The sequence below is a fragment of the Lynx rufus genome, unplaced genomic scaffold (genome assembly GCF_022079265.1).
Source record: "Lynx rufus isolate CCGP_SWC_20201006 ecotype Redwood Valley unplaced genomic scaffold, mLynRuf1.p SCAF_6, whole genome shotgun sequence".
Classification (NCBI taxonomy): Eukaryota; Metazoa; Chordata; class Mammalia; order Carnivora; family Felidae; genus Lynx; species Lynx rufus.
The window spans coordinates 95,939,145-95,962,351 of NW_025814878.1; the positions used below are offsets into that span (position 1 = coordinate 95,939,145).

The window sequence follows — 23,207 nt, forward strand, 5'->3', positions numbered from 1 at the left end:
AGGAATGTCTACATAAATGAAGATACATCTATTGGGTAGAATTTTATGCACTTACCTAAAGGCATATTTTCAAAGATGACATAACAACATGGAAAAATGCTTATGACAGAAAATCCTTATGAATTAAGGACTTGTATTTATTAGTTAGACATCAGGATACTCTGGAGTATTTGCTTTTATAAACAATGCTGCAACAGCATCTTCATGGTTATAAATTTTTCCATATTTAAGATGATATCATTAGGATGCAATCTGAAAAATGGGGTCAGTTGGTTACAGCCTATGAACATTTTTGTGGTTCTTAAGAAATATTGCCAACTTGCTTTGTACAAGGCATCACAATGTATGAAAATTCCATTTTATCCTCTACCTCCACCAGCCATGAGGAATATAATTTTTAAACACTTTCTCTTGGATGCAAAAATGTGCAATGTTTGTATTTTGTCTATTTTGCCCTATTCTCTTTTCATGGATAGTATACTTCTGCATTTTAGGAGTTCAAGGCCAGAATCAGCTGCATTCCCACAATTCACAAATTTCTCCAGCCTGGAAGCCAAAGGAAGCCTCCACTAGATGAAGGCTCCATTGAGACCGTGAAGAACATATTTAAATTTGAACGTGGCATGTTTCTTAAAAACATGGGTACTATAGTAGCCGAGTATTAACAAACGAAGAGGTCTAAAGGCCTCAGCACATCTCACTTCACATTTGTAGCAGTACCCACAAAGGTATCATAAGGTCACTTTGATAAAGATCAGCAAAAGGAAATAAACTACCTAATACTGGCCTGTAAATCAGACAACACTTTTTCTGTTTTTTATAAAACAGTAAAACACCAATCCATCAGAATCATCCAAATAAAGATTCTTCTGCATTCTACTTATTGCAAAAGAGTACAATCCTGAGTAAGCCAATGGGTATTGAAGACTTCTTTAAAAAAGGAAAAGCCCCACATATATACCAGCCATCACGCATTTCCACATCCTTTTGGGAAAAGTCCAGGACAGAGCATAGCTTCAAATTAGTTTCTTAAACGTTCAACCACTAGAGTCTTTTACAGATAGAGCATATATTTTTATCATCAACTTCACACTTAGTTTCTACTTTAGTAATCTAAACTTTGAGTGTAAACTGTTGTCAGTCCAAATCTGAAGGGTCTTCTCAGTCATCTCTATAGTCAGCAAATACACACAGAGCACCCCAGTGATAACCACTTTTTCCAACCTTCTTGTGGTAACAACCTCTTTGCACCATTAGGATAAATGGGATTTTTTTTTTTTTAAGTAGAATATTTTTATTTGGTTAAACTCGTAGGCCCCTTCCTGTCTTCCTCCCTCCCTCCCTCCCTTTCCTGAATTACTTATCACTGGAAGTCTAGTAACTTCCTTGAAAGTCAGTGGGGAAAGGTAACTGAACACAAGCATATCAACTCTGCTCTTCTCAGCTGGGGCTCCACTCACCATCTCATGTAAAGAGTGGGTTTGAAATCTGACACCCCTGAGTAAAGACACCAGGATCAAATTTGCGGACTTTGAGAGCTTTAAGGGACCCGGTCAACCATTTAGTCCAAATTCCTCCTTAAGGATGAGAAACTGAGACCCAGAGAGAGGAAAGACCTTCCAAAGAACATGCAACCAGTCAGTGGGAGAACTGGGCTGGAACTCAGGTCTCTTGATGTTCCGTCTGGGGCCTAAAAGTAAGTGCCCTGGACATAAAGTCATAACTATTTCTAAAAATGAAGTAGTAACTCGGGGGCAAAATCATTTTTATTTCAGAATTATTACTGTTTCAGTGAGAGAGAGTATCTGCTCTTAAGGAAGAGTTCTGGCTTAAAAAAAAACAACAAAAACCTCCTTTCCAATCACTTTCATTAATAATTGAGCATTTAAATGTTAAAAATCAGGGCGCCTGGGTGGCTCAGTCGGTTGGGCGTCCGACTTCGGCTCAGGTCATGATCTCGCGGTCCGTGAGTTCGAGCCCCGCGTCAGGCTCTGTGCTGACAGCTCAGAGCCTGGAGCCTGTTTCAGATTCTGTGTCTCCCTCGCTCTCTGACCTTCCCCCGTTCATGCTCTGTCTCGCTCTGTCTCAAAAATGAATGTTAAAAAAAAAAAAAATTAAAAAAAAAATAAATGTTAAAAATCACTTGAGTATATATGGAGAGGACATTAAAATGAGAAAACCAGGTTTAAAACAGAAAGCATTTCATTTAAATACCGAATACATTCCGTCAGTACGCAGAGTGTGCTGAGAAAAAAATAACACTGGCAGTAGTACGATTAAAATGGAAGAAATATAGTTTCTAATACAACGCAAATGACAAACAGATACATGAGCATTTTGTAAAGTTCACCTTGGGCACTCCATTATCTGACAACTGGCAGTTTAATTTCAACTTCAGATCCAACTGTTTGGAATTATCAAAAAAATAAAACACCCCACACATATGAAAACTGGACGCAGTGAATGAAAGAGAATGTAACGATTTACTAAATATTTTTAATGAAACCATTATCAGAGAAGTAGAAAAACAGTCGAGGTTTTGTTTAAAAAAAATTACTCAAACTAGTGTTCATATTGGAGTGTTTCTGTTGTTTTTAACGTAGAATAAGACACATAACATTCCATGCTGAAGTTCATCTTTTTTTTAAGTTTACTTATTTATTTTGAGAGAGAGAGAGAACAAGTGGGGAAGGGGCAGAAAGAGAGAGAGAATCCCAAGCAGGCTCCGCACCACCAGTTGCAAAACTTGATGCAGTGCTCGAACTCACGAACTGAGAGATCACAACCTGAGCTGCAGTTGGACGCTTACCCGACTGAGCCACCCAGGCATCCCTGAAGCTTATCTTTTAAATACAAAGTATGTGCTCTGCCCGTTACAGCAGAATCGCATGAATTTAGTTTTCAGTTCCTCCATATTTTCAGAGCAGCAGTAAGACAAGTCTCAGAATCATCATGAGGCTGGATTAAAATAAAAGAAAGGCAAAGAGCAGGTCACGCTTACGTGGCATAAGACAGGTTAGTATGTTCACCAAACCCGTACTATTACTAAACTTTGGCTTCCAGGGTTCTCTCTTGCTTCTCCTTGGAGCAGGGGTGATCTCGTTATCCCTGTGCTGGAACTTCCCAGACCCAGCTGGATTAGCTACTTAAAAATGTTGATTGACTGCATGAGCAAACTCAGAACTCATTGTTCTGAAAATCTGGGATGAACCTTTATAAGAGAAAGGTTTGGAAAGAAACGCCTTTCATAAACTAGTAAAGGCAAGTGGTTTGAAAAAATAACCAAGGAGCAATTCTGGGGTGTTATTATTATAATCTCAGCTACTTTCCATTGACTGGGGTCTTGTCTTCTTGACCCAAAAACCGTGCTTCTGATTCTTTCTATCACTAAATATAATTTTTAGAACATAGCCATCACTGGAAGGCAGTCCTTGTAATCACATTCCTCCCTGACACCCACCCCCAACCAAGCCATAAACATTATACATAGCCACACCAGAAATTTCTATAGTAAAGTAGAAAGGAGAAAATTAGTCATTGCATTACCACCTAGTGATAAACACTATTAACAGTGTGAAGTATTTCCTTCCTATTTTGGTTTTTTATACAAACTTTTGAGATCACACTATATTTGGTTGTTTATTTTGTTTTTATCTCCTATTGTATCATTCTAATTTTCTAATAGAAAATAGATTTTCTAATGCCACTAAACAGTTTTTGAAAACAGTGCATGTAATGCCTGCTCAGTATTTCAGTATGTAGACAAAACATGTATTGAAACATTTCCTTATTGGCGAAGATTTTTAAAAATGTTTATTTATTTTGAAAGAGACAGAGAGGGAGAGGGAGGGAGGGACAGAAAGAGGGAAAGAGAGAATCCCAAGCAGGCTCCATCCATGTTGCCAGCACAGAGCCTGACATGGGGGGAACCATGAGATCATGACCTGAGCCTAAATCAAGAGCTAGATGCTTAATCAACTGAGCCCCCCAGACACTCCTCAAGTTGTTTCTAATTTTTCAATTCATCATGTGTTCCATTAGAAATAAAGTTGCAGGGGCACTTGGGTAGCTCAGTCAGTTGAGCGTCCAACTTCAGCTCAGGTCATAATCTCGCAGTTGGTGAGTTTGAGCCCCACAACAGGCTTGCTACTTGCCAGCCTGTCAGTGTAGAGCCTGTTTCAGATCCTCTGTCCCCATCTCTCTGACCCTCCCCCACTTGCGCTCTCCCAAAAATAAATATTTTTTAAAAAAAGAAAAAGAAATAAAGAAATGAAGTTGCAATAAACATCAGTCTTTGTATACATTTCATTATTTCTTTGGAAATTCCAAAGTAAAAAAGTAAAAATGTGTAACAAAGGAAATGCACATGTTGAAGGCTTTCAACATAATAAAGACAGCTTCCAGGAAGAACTAAAAATGTTACCTGTAAATTTTTACTTGGTAATATGCTCAATCTCATGGATAGAATTACTAGGATCAAAATTAGAGAAACCAGAGGTTCCCTGTTATCTTTTTAAAAAATATTAACTTTCTTCCCTTAAAAACTCAAAATAAGTGTAGCAGACTATCACTATAACACTCTAAGAGAGACTGAGTATCAGATTGAAATGAATACATTTACTGTTTCAGATGAGTAAATCTTGAGGAAAAATGAGGCTGAATTTAGTTCTTTATTCTGAAAAAGGTAGGCGAGTATATGTGCTCGATACTATAGCGACCCTACGTGTACTCCACAAAAATGTTCATCGGTACATCAATACCAAAGACTGACTGAATACATGATATTTTAAGGTTTTACAGTCACGCTTACTGTCATAAAAATTACTTTGACCTTTCAAATTAAAACTGACTCCTGCCAAAAAGTCAGCACTTCAAAATTATGGCAGAAGAAAGTACAGATGAAAATAGTTTTTCTTACCTTAAACCTGCAACCAGACCAGCTGGCATGATTTTCTTGGATCTCTTATACCTCACGCCCATTATGGTGGCCAGGAAGAAAGCTGTAACTACAAACCAAACCAATGCATGAACTGCAGTTTCAAACACATTCTCAATGCTTGCTTATGAAAAAAAAATGCATATCATTTCAGCTTTTTAATAGAACTACTATGTGTAAGTACTGAGTTGCTATCTTCTTTTTTTTTTTTTTTTTAATTTTTTTTTTTTTTCCACGTTTATTTATTTTTGGGACAGAGAGAGACAGAGCATGAACGGGGGAGGGGCAGAGAGAGAGGGAGACACAGAATCGGAAACAGGCTCCAGGCTCCGAGCCATCAGCCCAGAGCCTGACGCGGGGCTCGAACTCACGGACCGCGAAATCGTGACCTGGCTGAAGTCGGACGCTTAACCGACTGCGCCACCCAGGCGCCCCGAGTTGCTATCTTCTTAAAAAGATAAAGTGCTCTATTAAAAGACTTTATGAATTAGCTTATTGAAAAGGTTGTTGAGTAAATAAGCATGTTAAAATCTATTCCTGAAATATCTTCAAAATAAAAAGTCTTGGTCTAACTTAAATGTCTAGGAAGGCTAGGACTGTGTCTTACTCAACTTTCCTCAGGAACACTTGGCAGTATGTCTGGATCCACAAGGGGAAATCGAATAAATGCTTAGTTAACTGAAAGTAAAGAAAATAATTGGTATCTTTTTTTAAAAGTAAGACTTAATGAATAAAAAAAAAATACTAGGAAAAAAGGCTGACTGTTTTTAATGTGCAGCATTCAATTTTGGGAAATTGATGCCTGGAGACTAAATAACAATCATCTAGGTAATAATATTAAATTTAGAAGCATCATACCAGCCTTTTAGGAGCTGAACCAATATGGAGAGAGAAGCCATTTTATTAGGGCACTGATGTCACAATTTAAGAACAGCTTTCAGGGTGCCTGAGTGGCTCAGTCGGTTAAGCATCTGACTTCAGCTCAGGTCATGATATCACAGCTTGTGAGTTTGAGCCCTGTGCTGGGCTCTGTGCTGACAGCTCAGAGCCTGGAGCCTGCTTCAGAGTCTTTGTCTCACTCTCTCTCTGCCCCTCCCCTGCTCATGCTCTGTCTCTCTCTTCTTCAAAAATAAATGAACATTAAAAAAAATTTATAAAAAAATATAAAGAAGAACAGCTTTCAAGGAACAATTGCTTGCTGATATAAAAAAAAAAATGATGATAAACATATGTGAAGTACTTAAACACACAAGGATAAAAGGCCCAGTATATCCACATCTTGCTGATATGTTTCTTCCTTTGATACAATTTCATTATTAAAAACTATCCCTAGAGATGCCTGGGCGGCTCAGTCAGTTAAGCAACTGACTTTGGCTCAGGTCATGATCTCTCGGTTCGTGAGTTTGAGCCCCGCATCGGGCTCTGTGCTGACAGCCCAGAGCCTGGAGCCTGCTTCAGATTGTGTGTCTCCCTTTTTCTCTGCCCCTCCCCTGCTATTCTCTGTCTCTCTCTGTCTCTCAAAAATAAACATTAAAAAAAAATTTTTTTAACTATCCCTACCTCCTGTTTCAAACAAACAAAAAAGTAACACACTAAGTCTCTTTCTCTCCCTCAAATACCAAACTAATACAGTTTGTCTTCATTTGTATTTTCTTCCATAACCCACCAGGGCACTTTGAATAATGATCCAATTAAATAGAGACAATTTCCAAACCTCCACTGTATTTCAAGCTGGACTACAGAAATCCAAGCATCCCGGGCCTTTACACATGGGTTTCCATTTTCACTGTGGACATTCCCCTACTAAACCCAACAGGGGAAGAAGCTAAAAAAGAGTCAGCCTTGGTTTTTTAGATTAAGTCTTAAGGAAAAAAAAACAGGATCTAAAAGCTGCTTGTGAATTAAATAATGTGAGGCTGTCCCTTTTTAGGTATTTTAATAGCAACATGAGAACTATGCTAATATGCACTTAGGGAAGTTAACAGAAAACCTAGCCATAATTCCTTTAATTTTGTAATTTTATTTTTCGAGTAATAAGTTTCACAAAAATATGTTCTGTGTTTGAAAGCTTGGTAGCAATATCCTCATTTTTGATTGGGTCTGTCTAGGAAGGAACAAGAATTGTGTTCAGTCTTGACATATGCATATGCACTTGCCATGTAACTGCATGTTTTCTTTTTTTTTTATATATATATTTTTAATGTTTATTTATTTTTGAGACAGAGAGAGACAGAGCATGAATGGGGGAGGGTCAGAGAGAGGGAGACACGGAATCTGAAACAGGCTCCAGGCTCTGAGCTGTCAGCACAGAGCCCGACGCGGGGCTCGAACTCACGGACCACAAGATCATGACCTGAGCCGAAGTCGGCTGCTTAACCGACTGAGCCACCCAGGCGCCCCTAACTGGATGTTTTCTAGTGTACCTGGTATAGGGTATCAAAAAAAACACTCCCAAGGTTTGACCCTTCAGAAGTGGAAAAAAATGCCTTACTTACACAGTGACAGTTTTACATCTCGCTTGTCATTTGAGACTCGGTAAGCTCCATAGCCAGCCAAAAATCCAACAAAAAGACCAGCGATCAAAGATGGGACACCACCTGGAAAAAAAAAAATGGGCTCAGAAAGAGAAATCCCAAATGAAAGGAATTCCTTCCATTCCTTCAAGTATGATACATGCACCTTCAAATGTATTTCTACATTTGGCACTGTAACTAGACAAAGCCAAATTAAATATCAGTCTACTCATGAACAGTTTCTAAGATTTGACTGTTCCCTGCTGAACCTGAAATGCAAGGCAGAGGAATCCCGAATACACAGCAATGCCAGGGTTAGTCATGGCTGTATGCCAGTGATGCTGTGAACAAGATACACAGTCATTGCGTCATGGAGCTCACTCTATTTAGAATCTCAGATTGGAATCCATTGGGGTAGGGTCAAGGCTTCTTTAGTTTAAAAATATCTATAGGAAATTCAGATTGCAGCCAGGGTTAAACCATTGCAGCAATGAGCACACGCATGCAACACACACACACACACACACACACACATACAGAGCAGCATCCTTAATGAGAAGCCATAGGCACTAGGTTCTATTCCTAATTCTTCCATTTGTTGCCTGCAGGACTTTGGCTAAGTCACTTAGTCCTCTGAGTTTTGTCAGCTGCAAAACAGAGTTAATAATATCATCTGTGTCAAATATATAATGGCTTAGAATGTTACAGTTGGAGGTATTAAATTCTTCATTGTTCCTCCCTTCCCGCAAATCTATTTTGCAAACACGGCAACATGATCTCTTAAAAGCATACATCTGGAGAGGTCACTCCCCTAATTGAAAACCTTCAATGCTTCCCACTGCACTTAGGGAAAAATTCAAGTCTGCTCTATTATTGGAGCCTTGGCCTTCTTTCACTTCCTTGAATATGTCAAACTCTTTATTCCTCATGGCTTCTAGGCACGCTGTTCCTTGCCTGGACTGCTCTTCCCTGCACTATTCACCTCGCCAACTGCCGCTCACCTCCAGATGTCTTTGTAAGTGTTAGCTCCTCAGAGATGTCTTCTGTGATTCACTATTCTGAATGAGGACCCCCGTCAAAGTTTCCTACTATTCGTCATCATATATTTGTACACCTGCCTGTATATTTAAGGTCAGCCCCCTGACTTGCTTGTGAGCACTATCTCTTTTTGCTCACTGCTGTTTTCCAGGGCCTGACATAGTGCTGGCTACTTAGCAGCACTAGATAAATACTGACAAAACGCATGCCTGGGAACTCCCTGTTAGGGGTCATGTTTAAGCAGAAGATGTCAGATTAGAAAAGAGTTAAGGGGACTTAAGTATTTTCTGAAACACTTGACTAGGTCACCTTTATTAAGGTGTCTTCTCAACTCGAGATCTATGACTCTTTTCTGTATTTCCTGATGATTTCTGCACTGCTAAGATCCTCCCAACCTTAAGTATGTGGAGGCGGGAGTGATGGCATCTGCACCCAAGTCTTGGTGATGTCAGGCAGCAAACAGTGGGGACAGGAATGCACACTAGCAGCCCACGTGAATGAGAACCAGGAAGGCTCCTGGGAGAATTCATCCTGCATGAGGAAGGAGCTGGGACCATGGGCTCTACCTCATAACAAAGTCATGGCTAGTGGAAGGGAGAAAGATCCTGCAAAAAAGCTCACTGTCTATGGTGGGGCTACGAAAAAAGAAGTTCCAAGCTCTGCCCTGCATCCCCTTCCTCCCAGTGCTGACCTGGTTGGGGCAGCCTTGGTAGGGGAGTTTTCAAAGGAACTGAAAGGTACACATGGGGGCCTCCCTCCCTCAGAGCAGGACACCAGCTCTCCTGCTCCCCTCCTCCAGAGGGGCTGCTGTGCCCTGACCTTGAACTAGAGTAGGAAGGTGTGAAGCCAGGTTCAGTCCTGGTATAGGAGAAGGCCAAGTGAGCCTTCTGGCCATCTTTAGCTTTGGGCACTGGCCACCTGGCTCAGAAAGAGCCTCAAAATCATAGTGTCCCCCTGGCTATGCACTTCTCTGGGGACTTATATGGGAGAGGGGTGAACCCAGAACTCAGTGCTCAGCATCCTGCCACTGTGCTGCCTCTTTCCACTTTCTCTGCCCCCAGCAAGAAAAGAAATCTCAGTCCCTCACTTTGACCCACACTATGTCAGGCAGCTGGTTTAGTATAGGATTCAGATATACTTGTCTTCTTACCAAACACCTTTTGGACATCACATCATTAACCTACCCAACATTGTTCTTTTTTTTTTTTTAATTTTTATTTTTTAACGCTTATTCATTTTTGAGAGACAGAGAGAGACAGAGCATGAGTGGGGGAGGGGCAGAGAGAGAGGGAGACGCAGAATGCGAAGCAGGCTCCAGGCTCTGAGCTATCAGCACAGAGCCCAACGCGGGGCTGGAACTCACAAACTGCGAGATCATGACCTGAGGTGAAGTCAGACGCTCAACCGACTGAGCCACCCAGGCACCCCCAACATTATTCTTAATAACTGTCCCTTGGAATGGTCTCCTGACCCAAGTGCACAGGATTCATGTCTCGGGAAGACGTAAGTAAAATCAGAAAGCATCGACTCACTTTATACAAAAGTTCTAAGACATCAAGACCACAAGCAGCTTAGAATATAATACAGAATACAAAACTAGGAAAAGGTATTTTGCTCCACTGGCCCATAGACCCTCCCATTGGCAGGACAGTAACAACAGAAACAACAAGGGTATTAAACCTTTCTTCTGGGCCAGGCACTGTGTGAAATGTGTTACATGCATTATCTTATTTCATCCTAATGGATTAATATACAAATGAGGGATTCAACCCAAAAGCTAAAACAATTCACGTAAGTATCTGAGCTAGTAAGCAGTAGTGTCATGAGGAGAATCTAGGAATGCTTAATTCTGTGGCCTGTGTGCTCTTAACCTACATTATACAAGAGTGGGCTTCTTTGTGAACACATGCCCCCAGGAGCTTCCCAGATCACTTATTTGGGGGCTCCTGTAGGAGGCCAGGCAACCATATTGTGCAGCTGAGCAACAAGCACGTGCCCTCAGAGACCTTACAGCGAATGTGATTTCATTTGTTCCCGAAGAGATCTGGGTTAGAATGTAAAGTAATCCTTGGCTCTCTGCCCCTCTCCACCCCTAGCTGCCCCAACACACACACACACACACACACACACACACACACACACACACACACACACACAGCCTTCTTCCCACCCCTCTAAGAGGCAGGTAAAAATGTCCAGGTGTGCTCTTTTGTTCCGTAACAAGAAGTTATTTAGACACATCTTTGACAAGGGAAATGTTTTTCAGTAACAATCCTATCAGAATTTTAAACTCAGTCCTCCTTAAAGTAGATTATAAAACATGAACTTTTGAGTAGTGGTTTACAGGTCTTCAGTGCCATGATTTTTTCATCAAATACATATCCACGATGCTACACGTATTGAGAGAGAAAATAAGAACAACAAACAAAAGTCTAAGTGATTTACAGGCTCTTGGAAATCTTAGAAAATAATGTTTTGGGGCTCCTCGATGGCTCAGTTGGTTAAGCATCCAACTTTGGCTCAGGTCATGATCTCAGGATTCGTGGGTTCAAGCCCCGCATCGGGCTCTGTGCTGGCAGCTCAGAGCCTGGAGCCTGCTTTGGATTCTGTGTGTGTGTCTCTCTCTCTCTAACCCCTCCCTTGTTCACACACACACACACTCTCTCTCTCTCAAGAATAAATAAACATTAAAAAGAAAAGAAAATAATCTGTTTAAACCTGCCACCCCTGAGTCCCTACAGAGACCTGTGCTTCTGGCCTTGGACTTTTTAGCAATCTCTAAATAAGGAGTAACTCTAATAACTCTGTAGACCTGGCTTTTTCACTCAAGTTGAAGTCCACCAATGTCACAAATATAACACTCTTTGAAATATAACTTCATTTTTAAAATTTCATGAAAATATAAGAAACAGAAATATGAGACACCATGACTAAAAATACTTCTACCTTAAAACAAAGCAAAATATGAAACTTGGCCTTTTATTTTTCTCCATGAAAACCCTTTGATTTATCAACTGGGTTTCTTCTTCTTTTGGATACAGATGAAGAGACAACTTCAGATATGATACCTAAGTATTTAACAAATTTTCCTCTGCAAAACATAATCTCAACATAAGTCAGTTTTTGATACTGTGAGTATGTAAACAAATGAAAATCTTCCTTTGATAATAAGCGCATAGCCCTGAGGTAGTTAAATCAATTAATTATGTAATTGATAATGATGGGTGAAGAGAGACTCAGAAAGCCAGGCTAGAATGCTCTGTCACACCCAGCCCCACTTCCCTCTATGGATCCCTTCCATGCACGACATGCTGGTCCTCAGCCACCTCTAGGACATCTTTAGCTTCTTGTCTTACTTACAAACCCTCAGATAATCTTAGCACAATCACCAACCTCCCACCAAGTCCCTTTGATGAAAAATATGGTTAGGGCTTACCTCTCCGCTTATATCCCAAAATGCTTCCAAAAGTCACAAGGGCCGCATAACCAAAACCAATCAGGTCCATTGGCAAGGTTGCAATTCTAAAGCTGGGGAAAGGGATAAGTTTTACAAAATAAAAAGAACTGGGAGCAGTATATTTATATAAAAATGATACGCATTCCACAGAATTACAGAGATTAATTTCTCTAATCTACTAAAAAAAGGAAAGCTCAGTCAAAGACATCCACACGTAATCAATAGTAAATCGTGGGCGCCTGGGTGGCTCAGTCAGTTGAGTGTCCAATTTTGGCTCAGGTCATGATCTCGCAGTCCATGAGTTCCAACCACACGCCAGGCACTCTGCTGACAGCTCAGAGCCTGGGATCTGCTTGGATTCTGTGTCTCCCTCTCTCTCTGCCCCTCCCCCATTCATGCTCTGTCTCTCTCTGTTTCAAAAATAAACAATTTTTAAAAAATTTTTAAAAATCAGTAGTAAATCACTGAAGAATATTAATGAAACCTCGCACAAAATTAAGTGAGCTATGAGAATATCTTATCGTGCCTCATAGCAGCAGTTGAAACATGTATCCAGGGGTGAGAAGTTCCATTAAAATCCTGCCCAGGAGTCTATAAGATGTCAGAGAAAGTGTGCTGGCTACAGGCTGGAGATATGGGTACTGGCACTAGCAGGTTGTTGGCCCTTGGACTATGACCTATCCCTGATGTCAACTCGCCCCAAAGCAAGGGGAGTAGACGAGATGTTCCTTGCAGCTTTTAAATTTCTGATTCCTAGTGGTGCTTTACGTATCTTAATGCTTTTACATCTGTATTTCCTCTGTGGGGAAAGTATCTTTGTACATACAAGGAATAGCGTATGAGATTTCTTTGTAGTTTTATAGTGTTTTCACTGCTCACCATTTAAGTTAACCTGGTCTCTTATCCTCCGTACCAACTGGTAACAAACTGAACCAGAAGAACAGAAGAGAGGAAGCCAGAAGTTAGTGTGAGGAAGGGTCTGCGGGGAGGGAATTTGAGGTCCAGGAGATGATGGCACTGAGGAGGCACTAGTGAAAAATCCTCAACATCCATGGGAAGCAGAATTAAAAGAGAAGATCTCATCTGTGTCCAAGAAATGGTGCTACAGTATTGAACACATAGGAAGGACCTGTGTTCAAAAACCATTGTCAACTGAATGATATGAACACATAATAATAATGGGGATGAAGATGTTTTGGAGCAATTACCATTCGAGAGCCTTACATCAACACATTTAATTATTACTACAACCCTCTTAGGGAAGTGCTATCATTATTATCCCTGCTTTCCAGATAAGCCGACTGAGGCACAGAAAAGGCCAGCAATACTCCTGAGGCCACACAGAAAAACCAAGATTACAGACTCAGAGAAGTCTCATTCCTAACCACTAGCAATAATACCTCTGATAACTGAGTTAGCTGTTTGAAAAAAGTGAATGTGCAAATAAAACTAATGTTCTTCAGAGTTTTTAAATTCTGGATCAGTCACTTCTGTTTGGTCTCGCTGCTTAAAGCTGTGGCCTTCCATTGGGTGACTTACCATCTTCAGCCCTGTGAGCTTCTCATGGTCAGTCCTACCTCCTGTCTTCCCCCAAGAGTTAATCATATTCCACAATATACGCTTGCCTCCAAACCTGATGCCACTACTTACTAGCTATGTAACACTAGGCATGTTCCCTAATTTCTCTGCAATTCAGTGTCTCCATCTGTAAAATAGGGATAATAAAATTACCTGCCTCACAGAGTTGTGTTAATTAAATGAGATACTAGTGTAAAGTGCTTAGAACAGTGCCTGGCACATACTGAGAACTCAACAAATATTAGCTGTTCTAATCATGATCATTCTTCTCTTTCACCTTTACACTCATTTTGGAGTTTGACATGTGTAAGGCCATAACTATAACAGCACACTGACAAATAACTGATTTAGTGTGAATTTATGATTCAGGCATTCAATGAATCAAACCATAATATTACAACTTATACTGAATTCCACTTCACAACTATTGGGTGTCTTCTTTGTGCAAGGCAGTAGGAAGCAATGGAAAGCCCTTGGACTTGGCTCTGGTCTTCCAGGACTTGCAGTGCTGCACAGCAGAGGAGGCAGATGTTTTGAGCCCTAAGAGGAGAGGCATGGGCACCATAACAAGCAGTGGTGCCTAATGAGACATGGGAGCCTAAGGAAGGATTCCTAGAGCAAGTGCGGTCCCAGCTGGGACCTTAGGCAGAGGAGTGAGCCAAGTGAAAAGGGTGGCAAGGAAGGGTGTGTTCTAGGCAGCCGGGAGAACATGTGCAAAAGCCCAGGGGCACGAGAAAACATGGCATGTTTTCAAAATGGACGGGCGTGCAAGGGGGTTGTGAAGAGTGAGGGGCTGGTGAAAAAGACAGGGCCAGGACATATGTAAACCCTATAAAGGGAGGCTGGGTTCCGTCTCAAGGGCGGTAAGGGATGAATGAAGGGAGGCTCACAACCAGACTTAATTCCAGCAAGTGCTTCCTGGCTGCAGTAGTGGGAGATGGATGGAGTGAGGCAGGAAAATAAGCTAAGCAAGAGATGATGGCAGCCTGGCCTAGAGATATGGCAACGAGGGTGGGTCAGATTTGAGAGAGGATCAGGAAATAGAATCAATAAGTCTGGATGTGAGAGTGTCAGAGGTGGGGGTGGGAGGATAAGTCAGAGATGACTCATCTCTAGGTCTCTGGCTTGGACCACTAGGAAGGAGAGGTGGGAGGCAGGTGAGCCTTGATGCTATTCTGAGACAGGGAGCACTAGAACAGCAGGAGGCATGTGGTGGCAGGAGGAGGCAGGTCACCAGGAATGATGGGACCTATTTGAGACATAATCTAAGATGCCTGACACACAGCGAGGAAAACACACTTATATAAAGATCTGAAGCTTATGAGAGATCACTCATCATGAGGTAGTAATTTGGGGACCTGATTTTCTCCTTAAGCCAACCACCTGGCATAAAAGGCTGATTCTTCTCCCTCCTCTGAGCCCCCAGCTCTTCTTCTGACTCTCTCCTGGGGCCCCACCCCTTTCTACCTGGTGTAGAGTTAGTTAGGTTGGGCTCCCCTCCGTATCTCCCTCCAAGCCAGTCAAACTCCTCCAGGGCTAAGCTCAAGTCCAGTTCATCTTCCTCCTCCCCACAGCACAAACCTCACTGCCATGCACAAGGCAGGTGCTTAGGAAATACTTGAATGAACGCATGAGTGACCCAAAGGAACAACTGCCTGAAGGAAGACATTCTGTAAGTGAGCCTCAGGATAGCTCTATTGCCAGGATACAGCCTGTTCCTTTAATCTCTTTACTGAACTGAGTGTTCTGAGGAGGCAAAACAAATCTATTCCCAATCCTTGTAAGAAGTCTCTATACTCACAGGGAAAATGCAGACAAAAAGCAATCACCCCTCTTGCTCCATTTCCATGGCAAGACCATATGACCTGCCCAAAACTACACATGAAAGCGATGGAAGTGGGAGACGATGTGCATCACATGCTCCCATCGCAAACGCTATGCCGGCCGGGCACTTGGAAAGGCCAGAAAGCATCTTGGGTGCAATGCAGCAAAATGATTTACTGCACCGCGTACAAAACCAGATGACAGGGCCCTGCCTTGCCCCTAAACCTCCAAAATTTAGGGAACCCGCTAAGAGATTTTTCCGTAAGCTACCTATCTTTGTACTCGCTGGGGCTCGAAAGACACATTTTCGACTGAAGTCTGGGTGGTACTGGGAAGGTTAAAACTATTTTTGCAATGGTCCGAGAGCCCCATCCCTTCCCCACCTCTCCCTAGCTCCAGGAAAGTAGTAAGGAGGACAGGTGGGAGATTCGGGACCACGGAAGGAAGAAATCTGGGGAATCCCCAAGAGATGGAGCGAAGCGATCCCTGGAAGAAGCAGCCTCCATCCCCTGCAAAATCCTCCCAAGGTCCTCAGCATCTTTGCTTAGAGCAGTGCCTTTACAAGAAAATTCAGGGGAGGACGTTCTCGACTGCGAGGTGTACAGCTCCCATCAGCCCCGAGCCCTCCCCGCGGATCATAAGTGAAATCTCAGGGGCCAGCTGCAGGCTAACTTCGTACCTGGTATCCGGAAGCGGTCCCCGCTGCCAGCGCCTCCCGACTCTGCCCGGGCCGCTTGTTCCGGGAGGCGCCTTCCCTGCAGCGCGCATGCGCCATGGCCTGCCCTCTCAGCTGCGTGTGCCCCGCGCAGGCTCGCGGGGCTGAACAGAGGAGGCCAGTCAGCTATCCCGTCACCTGCTTGGTCAGCCGGGCTGGGCTGGGCTGGGCTTTCGACTCTGGCCCTGAGCCAGGGGTTGGGCGGGGCGGAGAGGCATCCGCAGAGAGTGGTTTGGGTGTAGCAGGGATCCTAGAAGGTGGAGTTTTAACTGTGAGGCTCATTCATCACTCAGGGGACACTTGGGGACCTCACAACAGCAACCTCGGCCTTTTACAAACTCGATTGTCCTCATTTTCAGTGTGGGGAGCTAAGGTTCAGACAGGTGAAATGATTTAGTTATCCACGGTGTCAGCTCCTAAGTGGGGTACAAAGATTAGAGTCCCAAGTTTATCTGGTTTCAAGGCCAGAGCAACCTCTATTATACTACCCTATCTACAAGGTCATGTAGATGTGGGGAGATCAGGATCCTGATTTTATACCTCAAGCCCAGGATTTGCTGGGCTTCAGTACATGAAGAGAAAGATATAGACTGGCAGACTTGGAAAGCACTTTAAGTCATGTCCCAGGATAATCCCTGCCTAGGAATGAACCTTAAATAGATTTAGAATTCGGCCTCCTGGCAACAGCTTCTCATCTCACGCGTTTTGCTGGGTAAGCCGCATACAGTAGCTCCAACCCAACCCTCTTCCATATAGAACAGCCCTTCATACATTGTCAGAAGTCGGTCATCTAGGAGTCATCAAGCAGCTCTAGGGGTGTTGCTGGACTGGGAATGACAGCAGAGTTTCTTAAAATTAAAAAAAAAAACCCTAAGAATATACATTAAATCTTGTGAAATTTGTTTGCTGAACCTATTCCTTGTGCTTAAAAGTGCTTCAGGAAAGGAATGTAACTAACTTATGAGAAGTCTAAGTCCCAGGGAGTTAATATGATTGCTGAAGGTTTACAGGAGAGTTTATGACAGGCAATGGAATATGGAGGAGGGGGGAAGTGGTACCTAAAATTTGACTCTGAGTCCCAGCTGTCTTTTCCATCCCCTTCTATGTCCATCCTTACCCTAGCCCTCCATCCTCCCCCCCCCACGCCCCCTTGCCTCCAGATTCCCAGGACAATTTTCCTATTCATAATAAAATGGAAAACCCTCTTGGAATGCCTCATTATCTTTACCTGATATGACCTTTAGTAAATAACTTGCCCCTGGATTTCAGTGCCTGGATTTATTTATTTATTTATTTATTATTATTATTTTTTTATATGAAGTTTATTGACAAATTGGTTTCCATACAACACCCAGTGCTCATCTCAACAGGTGCCCTCCTCGATACCCAGCACCCACCCTCCCCTCCCTCCCACCCCCCATCAACCCTCAGTTTGTTCTCAGTTTTTAACAGTCTCTTATGCTTTGGCTCTCTCCCACTCTAACCTCTTTTCTTTTTTTTTTTTTTTCCTTCCCCTCCCCCGTGGGTTCCTGTTAAGTTTCTCAGGATCCACATAAGAGTGAAACCATATGGTATCTGTCTTTCTCTGTATGGCTTATTTCACTTAGCATCACACTCTCCAGTTCCATCCACGTTGCTACAAAAGGCCATATTTCATTTTTTCTCATTGCCACGTAGTATTCCATTGTGTATATAAACCACAATTTCTTTATCCATTCATCAGTTGATGGACATTTAGGCTCTTTCCATAATTTGGCTATTGTTGAGAGTGCTGCTATGAACATTGGGGTACAAGTGCCCCTATGCATCAGTACTCCTGTATCCCTTGGGTAAATTCCTAGCAGTGCTATTGCTGGGTCATAGGGTAGGTCTATTTTTAATTTTCTGAGGAACCTCCACACTGCTTTCCAGAGCGGCTGCACCAATTTGCATTCCCACCAACAGTGCAAGAGGGTTCCCGTTTCTCCACATCCTCTCCAGCATCTATAGTCTCCTGATTTGTTCATTTTGGCCACTCTGACTGGCGTGAGGTGATACCTGAGTGTGGTTTTGATTTGTATTTCCCTGATAAGGAGCGACGCTGAACATCTTTTCATGTGCCTGTTGGCCATCTGGATGTCTTCTTTAGAGAAGTGTCTATTCATGTTTTCTGCCCATTTCTTCACTGGGTTATTTGTTTTTCGGGTGTGGAGTTTGGTGAGCTCTTTATAGATTTTGGATACTAGCCCTTTGTCCGATATGTCATTTGCAAATATCTTTTCCCATTCCGTTGGTTGCCTTTTAGTTTTGTTGGTTGTTTCCTTTGCTGTGCAGAAGCTTTTTATCTTCATAAGGTCCCAGTAATTCACTTTTGCTTTTAATTCCCTTGCCTTTGGGGATGTGTCGAGTAAGAGATTGCTACGGCTGAGGTCAGAGAGGTCTTTTCCTGCTTTCTCCTCTAAGGTTCTGATGGTTTCCTGTCTCACATTTAGGTCCTTTATCCATTTTGAGTTTATTTTTGTAAATGGTGTGAGAAAGTGGTCTAGTTTCAACCTTCTGCATGTTGCTGTCCAGTTCTCCCAGCACCATTTGTTAAAGAGGCTGTCTTTTTTCCATTGGATGTTCTTTCCTGCTTTGTCAAAGATGAGTTGGCCATATGTTTGTGGGTCTAGTTCTGGGGTTTCTATTCTATTCCATTGGTCTGTGTGTCTGTTTTTGTGCCAATACCATGCTGTCTTGATGATGACAGCTTTGTAGTAGAGGCTGAAGTCTGGGATTGTGATGCCTCCTGCTTTGGTCTTCTTCTTCAAAATTCCTTTGGCTATTCGGGGCCTTTTGTGGTTCCATATGAATTTTAGGATTGCTTGTTCTAGTTTCGAGAAGAATGCTGGTGCAATTTTGATTGGGATTGCATTGAATGTGTAGATAGCTTTGGGTAGTATTGACATTTTGACAATATTTATTTTTCCAATCCATGAGCAGGGAATGTCTTTCCATTTCTTTAAATCTTCTTCAATTACCTTCATAAGCTTTCTATAGTTTTCAGCATACAGATCCTTTACATCTTTGGTTAGATTTATTCCTAGGTATTTTATGCTTCTTGGTGCAATTGTGAATGGGATCAGTTTCTTTATTTGTCTTTCTGTTGCTTCATTGTTAGTGTATAAGAATGCAACTGATTTCTGTACATTGATTTTGTATCCTGCAACTTTGCTGAATTCATGTATCAGTTCTAGCAGACTTTTGGTGGAGTCTATCGGATTTTCCATGTATAATATCATGTCATCTGCAAAAAGCGAAAGCTTGATTTCATCTTTGCCAATTTTGATGCCTTTGATTTCCTTTTGTTGTCTGATTGCTGATGCTAGAACTTCCATCAGTGCCTGGATTTATAAGATGCTTCTCAGACTAGGTGCTCTCAGAGATCCCTTCCACCCCTGTCACTGAGGTATTAGAAGCTGGAAACAGTCCCATGATATTCCTACTCAAGGCATTTTCACCTGAACCTAAAAGGAACTCTCTATTATGGGAATTCCATATTGTTGGGCATGTGGGATCAGGAAGGTTCTTAGGCAAAGGGGCCAGCGTCCTCTCAACTCATACGCCAGCTAAGGGTAAGGTTAGAACACAAGGCGAGGGTGCCACAAAGCATTCGTCTCCACCTATTTGTAAAGCTGTCTATTCATGATCTGCAGTAGAGACAGATGGCACTCCAATGTGCCATCAACCCCCTTTGGAAGTCTGGAAAAACATACACAACCAAATACATAGGACTGCCAAGAAAGCCAGTTTTATTGAAACACAGTTATCAAATTATTAAAAATATATCTGGGATATAATAGATGTGCTGCTGCTTTAAATTACAGGATTTCAGAATAGGTATAATAATTACCATAATTCCCAAGTAGTGCTATACATAAACAACACTTTGAAGTATCTGTAACATGTGAATGTCTGTGATTCCTAGTGATGACAGAGCCACAAGTACTAATCCCACAGGGGTTTGTTGACTATGAAAGAAATACTAGACTTTAGTTAGAAGTTAGTGGATGTAGAAATTTCTCTTGTCATCCAAGTTCTCAGATCTCCCGAATTCTATCCTCAGGCCCCTTTGGATTTGCAGAACTCCCAATCCATAGTAACACAAGCTTTCATAAGTTGTATATAGAGAACTGGAGAAGGGGAGGGCACAGCTGAGTCTGACTGACTGACAGACTGGCCGCTCAGGCAGGACCTCATATTATGTTTACCCCTCAGTGAGTGCTCTGTGGATCTTGAGCCTAATCCTCATTTTCAAATGTTCTGAAACTCAGTCTGCATCAGTTCTTCCATGGGCACCCTAGCTTTGGAAGATTAATTCATAAAAACCAAAGTCCTAAGGGACTTACTGGCTTTTAAGCAAACAACTAAAAGCTGGCTTCAGGTCCGTGACTCTTCCCTTCCTCCAGATCCCACAGGGTTACTTATTATTTAGGGCTCTGCTCATGAGTAAAAGAAATTTTGAACAAGCATCCCTATATGTGTATATTTCTAAATTAGACATATACTGCTGTGCTAATATGCTGTGGATATTTTATTTTATTTTTAATTTAAATCTGAGTTAGTTAACATATAGCATAGTAATTGTTTCAGGAGTAGAATTTAGTGATTCATCACTTATACATACAATAAGTATGCTCATATGCTCACCCCAACAAGTGCCCTCCTTAATCCCCATCACCCATTTAGCCCATTCCCCTACCCACCCCCTCTTCAGCAACTCTCAGTTTGTTTTCTGTATTTAAGAGTCTCTTACGGTTTGCCTCCCTCTCTGTTTTTATCTTATTTTTCCTTCCCTTCCCCTATGTTCATCTGTTTTGTTTCTTAAACTCCATTTACGAGAAAAATCATATATTTGTCTTTCTCTGACTTATTTCATTTAGCATAATACACTCTAGTTCCGTCCGTGTTATTGCAAATGGCAAAATTTCATTATTTTTGATTGCCAAGTAATATTCCAGTGTGTGTGCGTGTGTGTATGTGTATATATATATACATATATATATATATATATATATACATATATATGTGTGTATATATATATATATATATACACCACATCTTCTTTATCCATTCATCAGTAAATGGATATTTGGGCTCTTTCTATATAGCAGCTAGTGCTGCTATAAACGTTGGGGTGCATGTGCCCCTTCAAATCAGCACTCCAGTATCCTTTGGATAAATACCTAGTAGTGCAATTTCTGGGTCATAGGATAGTTCTATTTTTAACTTTTTGAGGAACCTCCATTCTGTTTTCTAGAGTGGCTGCACCAGTTTGCATTCCCACCATGCTGTGGATATTTTAAATACAAATATATAATCAAAATAGGATACATGATGCAAGAATTTAAAAGGAGAACATGAATATAATATGATTAAACAGGTATTTCCTACCTTTAATTAAAAGTGACATATTTCTTTCTGTCCCATGGTGCAGTAGACTATTTTTATTCTTTCTGTCTTCTTTTCGAGTAATACTTTTGTAAACTGCTTGCAGCCTTTAGGACATCCTTTTCTTTTATGTAGGGGTAAAAACTGAATACAGGAAATGTAAAATTCACTCTGACTTGCAGCTTGGCTCTCTGCAAGCCCACATAATACGGATTCCCTGCATCAGTCCAGTGTGATGACATTAGGCTGAATATCTCCCAGTATAAGTGTCTGGACATGGAATACTTAAGGTTTTACTAGCAACAGTGGGTTTTTTAATTTGTAGGAATTAGTTTCCATTTCTCCAAGAATGTCCACCTACTTTATGTCCATAGTCCACAGGCTTGTTTTGACAAGGCAGCTGTTTGTTAATCAGGTCTTTTGCATCTGTAAGTTCATCCTACAGACTACCCATGTCTAAACTGTCCGTCCTTTTTAGGGGCACCTGCGTGGCTCAGTTGGTTGAGTGTCTGGCTTTGGCCCAGTCATGATAGCATGGTTTGTGGGTTCAAGCCCCATGTCAGGCTCTGTGCTGACAGCTCAGAGCCTGGAGCCTGCTTCAGATTCTGTGTCTCCCTCTCTCTCTACCCCTCCCCTGCTCATGTTCTGTCTCTCTCTCAAAAATAAACAGTAAATAAAAAATAAAAAATAAATAAATAAATAAATAAATAAATAAATAAATAAATATAAATAAATAAAATGTCTGTCCTTTTTAAACACTCTGAAGCACACTGGATGTCACCATAAGTTAAACATCTCCTTCTCAGGGAAAATGGTTTTAAGGCACAGAGGTAATGTGAACTGGTAAAACTGAAGTTGGATTCCAAATAAGTTGCTGCTTTAGTAAAGAAAATAAAGTCACGTTTAACTTGATTGCCCTTTTCTGGTGACTTTTTTGTTTTTTAATTTTAGTTCTGAAGCAGTCTTATTTCTAAAAAATGAATCATTTTTCCACCATACGAGTTTTTGTCTCAACCTACACATAACATCAAACCACTCAGGTGCAGTCAGTTCATCCTTCTCTAAGCTTCTTATTCCCCCTTCAAAGATCATCAAACAGTTTTGGAGAAACAGCATATAAATGTCTGTTTCCTGTTTCTCCATTCTCATCCTCAATATATTTCCAAATCAAAGAAGGACATTCTTCTTGTCCTACATTTTGAAAGTATGATTTTATGGCAGGCAAACAGTTTAGTATCTTTTCTATGGCTTGGAGCAAGGACATCCATCTTGTAGTCACGTGTCTAACGAGGCTCTCTCCTTCCACTTCTACAAAGTAAAAAATATCATTAAGAGCTTTTGCACAATTTAAAAAAATGTTTATTTATTTTTGAGAGAGAGAGTTTGTATGGGAGGGGCAGAGAGAGAGAGGGAGACAGAGGATCTAAAGCAGGCTCTGAGCTGACACCAGCAAGCCTGCTGTGGGGCCTGCACTCATGAACTGTGAGATAATGACCTCAGCCAAGTCGGATGCTTAACTGACTGAGCCACCCAGGTGCCCTGAGAGCTTCTGTACATTTTGAGGAAACTGAAAAGTGACCCAGACTTTCATTATGAAAATCTCAATATCACATTTAAGCAAATCACAACCCTTTTTAGCAATGCTGTATACAAGATGTGCAAGACATTGAACAGGTAAGATCTTTTCATTTTCTTTGGTGAGACACTTCTAGACTGAATGGGATTTGCCAAAATTTA

The 23,207-nt window shown here is 41.5% G+C and overlaps 1 protein-coding gene across 1 annotated transcript; it reads right to left on the reverse strand.

The window, feature by feature from the left end:
- Positions 1-2,759: 2,759 nt before the first annotated feature.
- On the reverse strand, positions 2,760-16,107 carry TMEM14A (transmembrane protein 14A). Its single transcript, XM_047102312.1, has 5 exons — positions 16,026-16,107; positions 11,924-12,015; positions 7,432-7,533; positions 4,919-5,006; positions 2,760-2,958 (listed from the first exon to the last, which is right to left on the reverse strand). Exons 2-5 carry the CDS (start codon positions 11,991-11,993, stop codon positions 2,919-2,921), a joined length of 300 nt encoding a protein of 99 aa, XP_046958268.1. The 5' UTR covers positions 11,994-12,015; positions 16,026-16,107; the 3' UTR covers positions 2,760-2,918.
- Between the last annotated feature and the right edge of the window lie 7,100 nt (positions 16,108-23,207).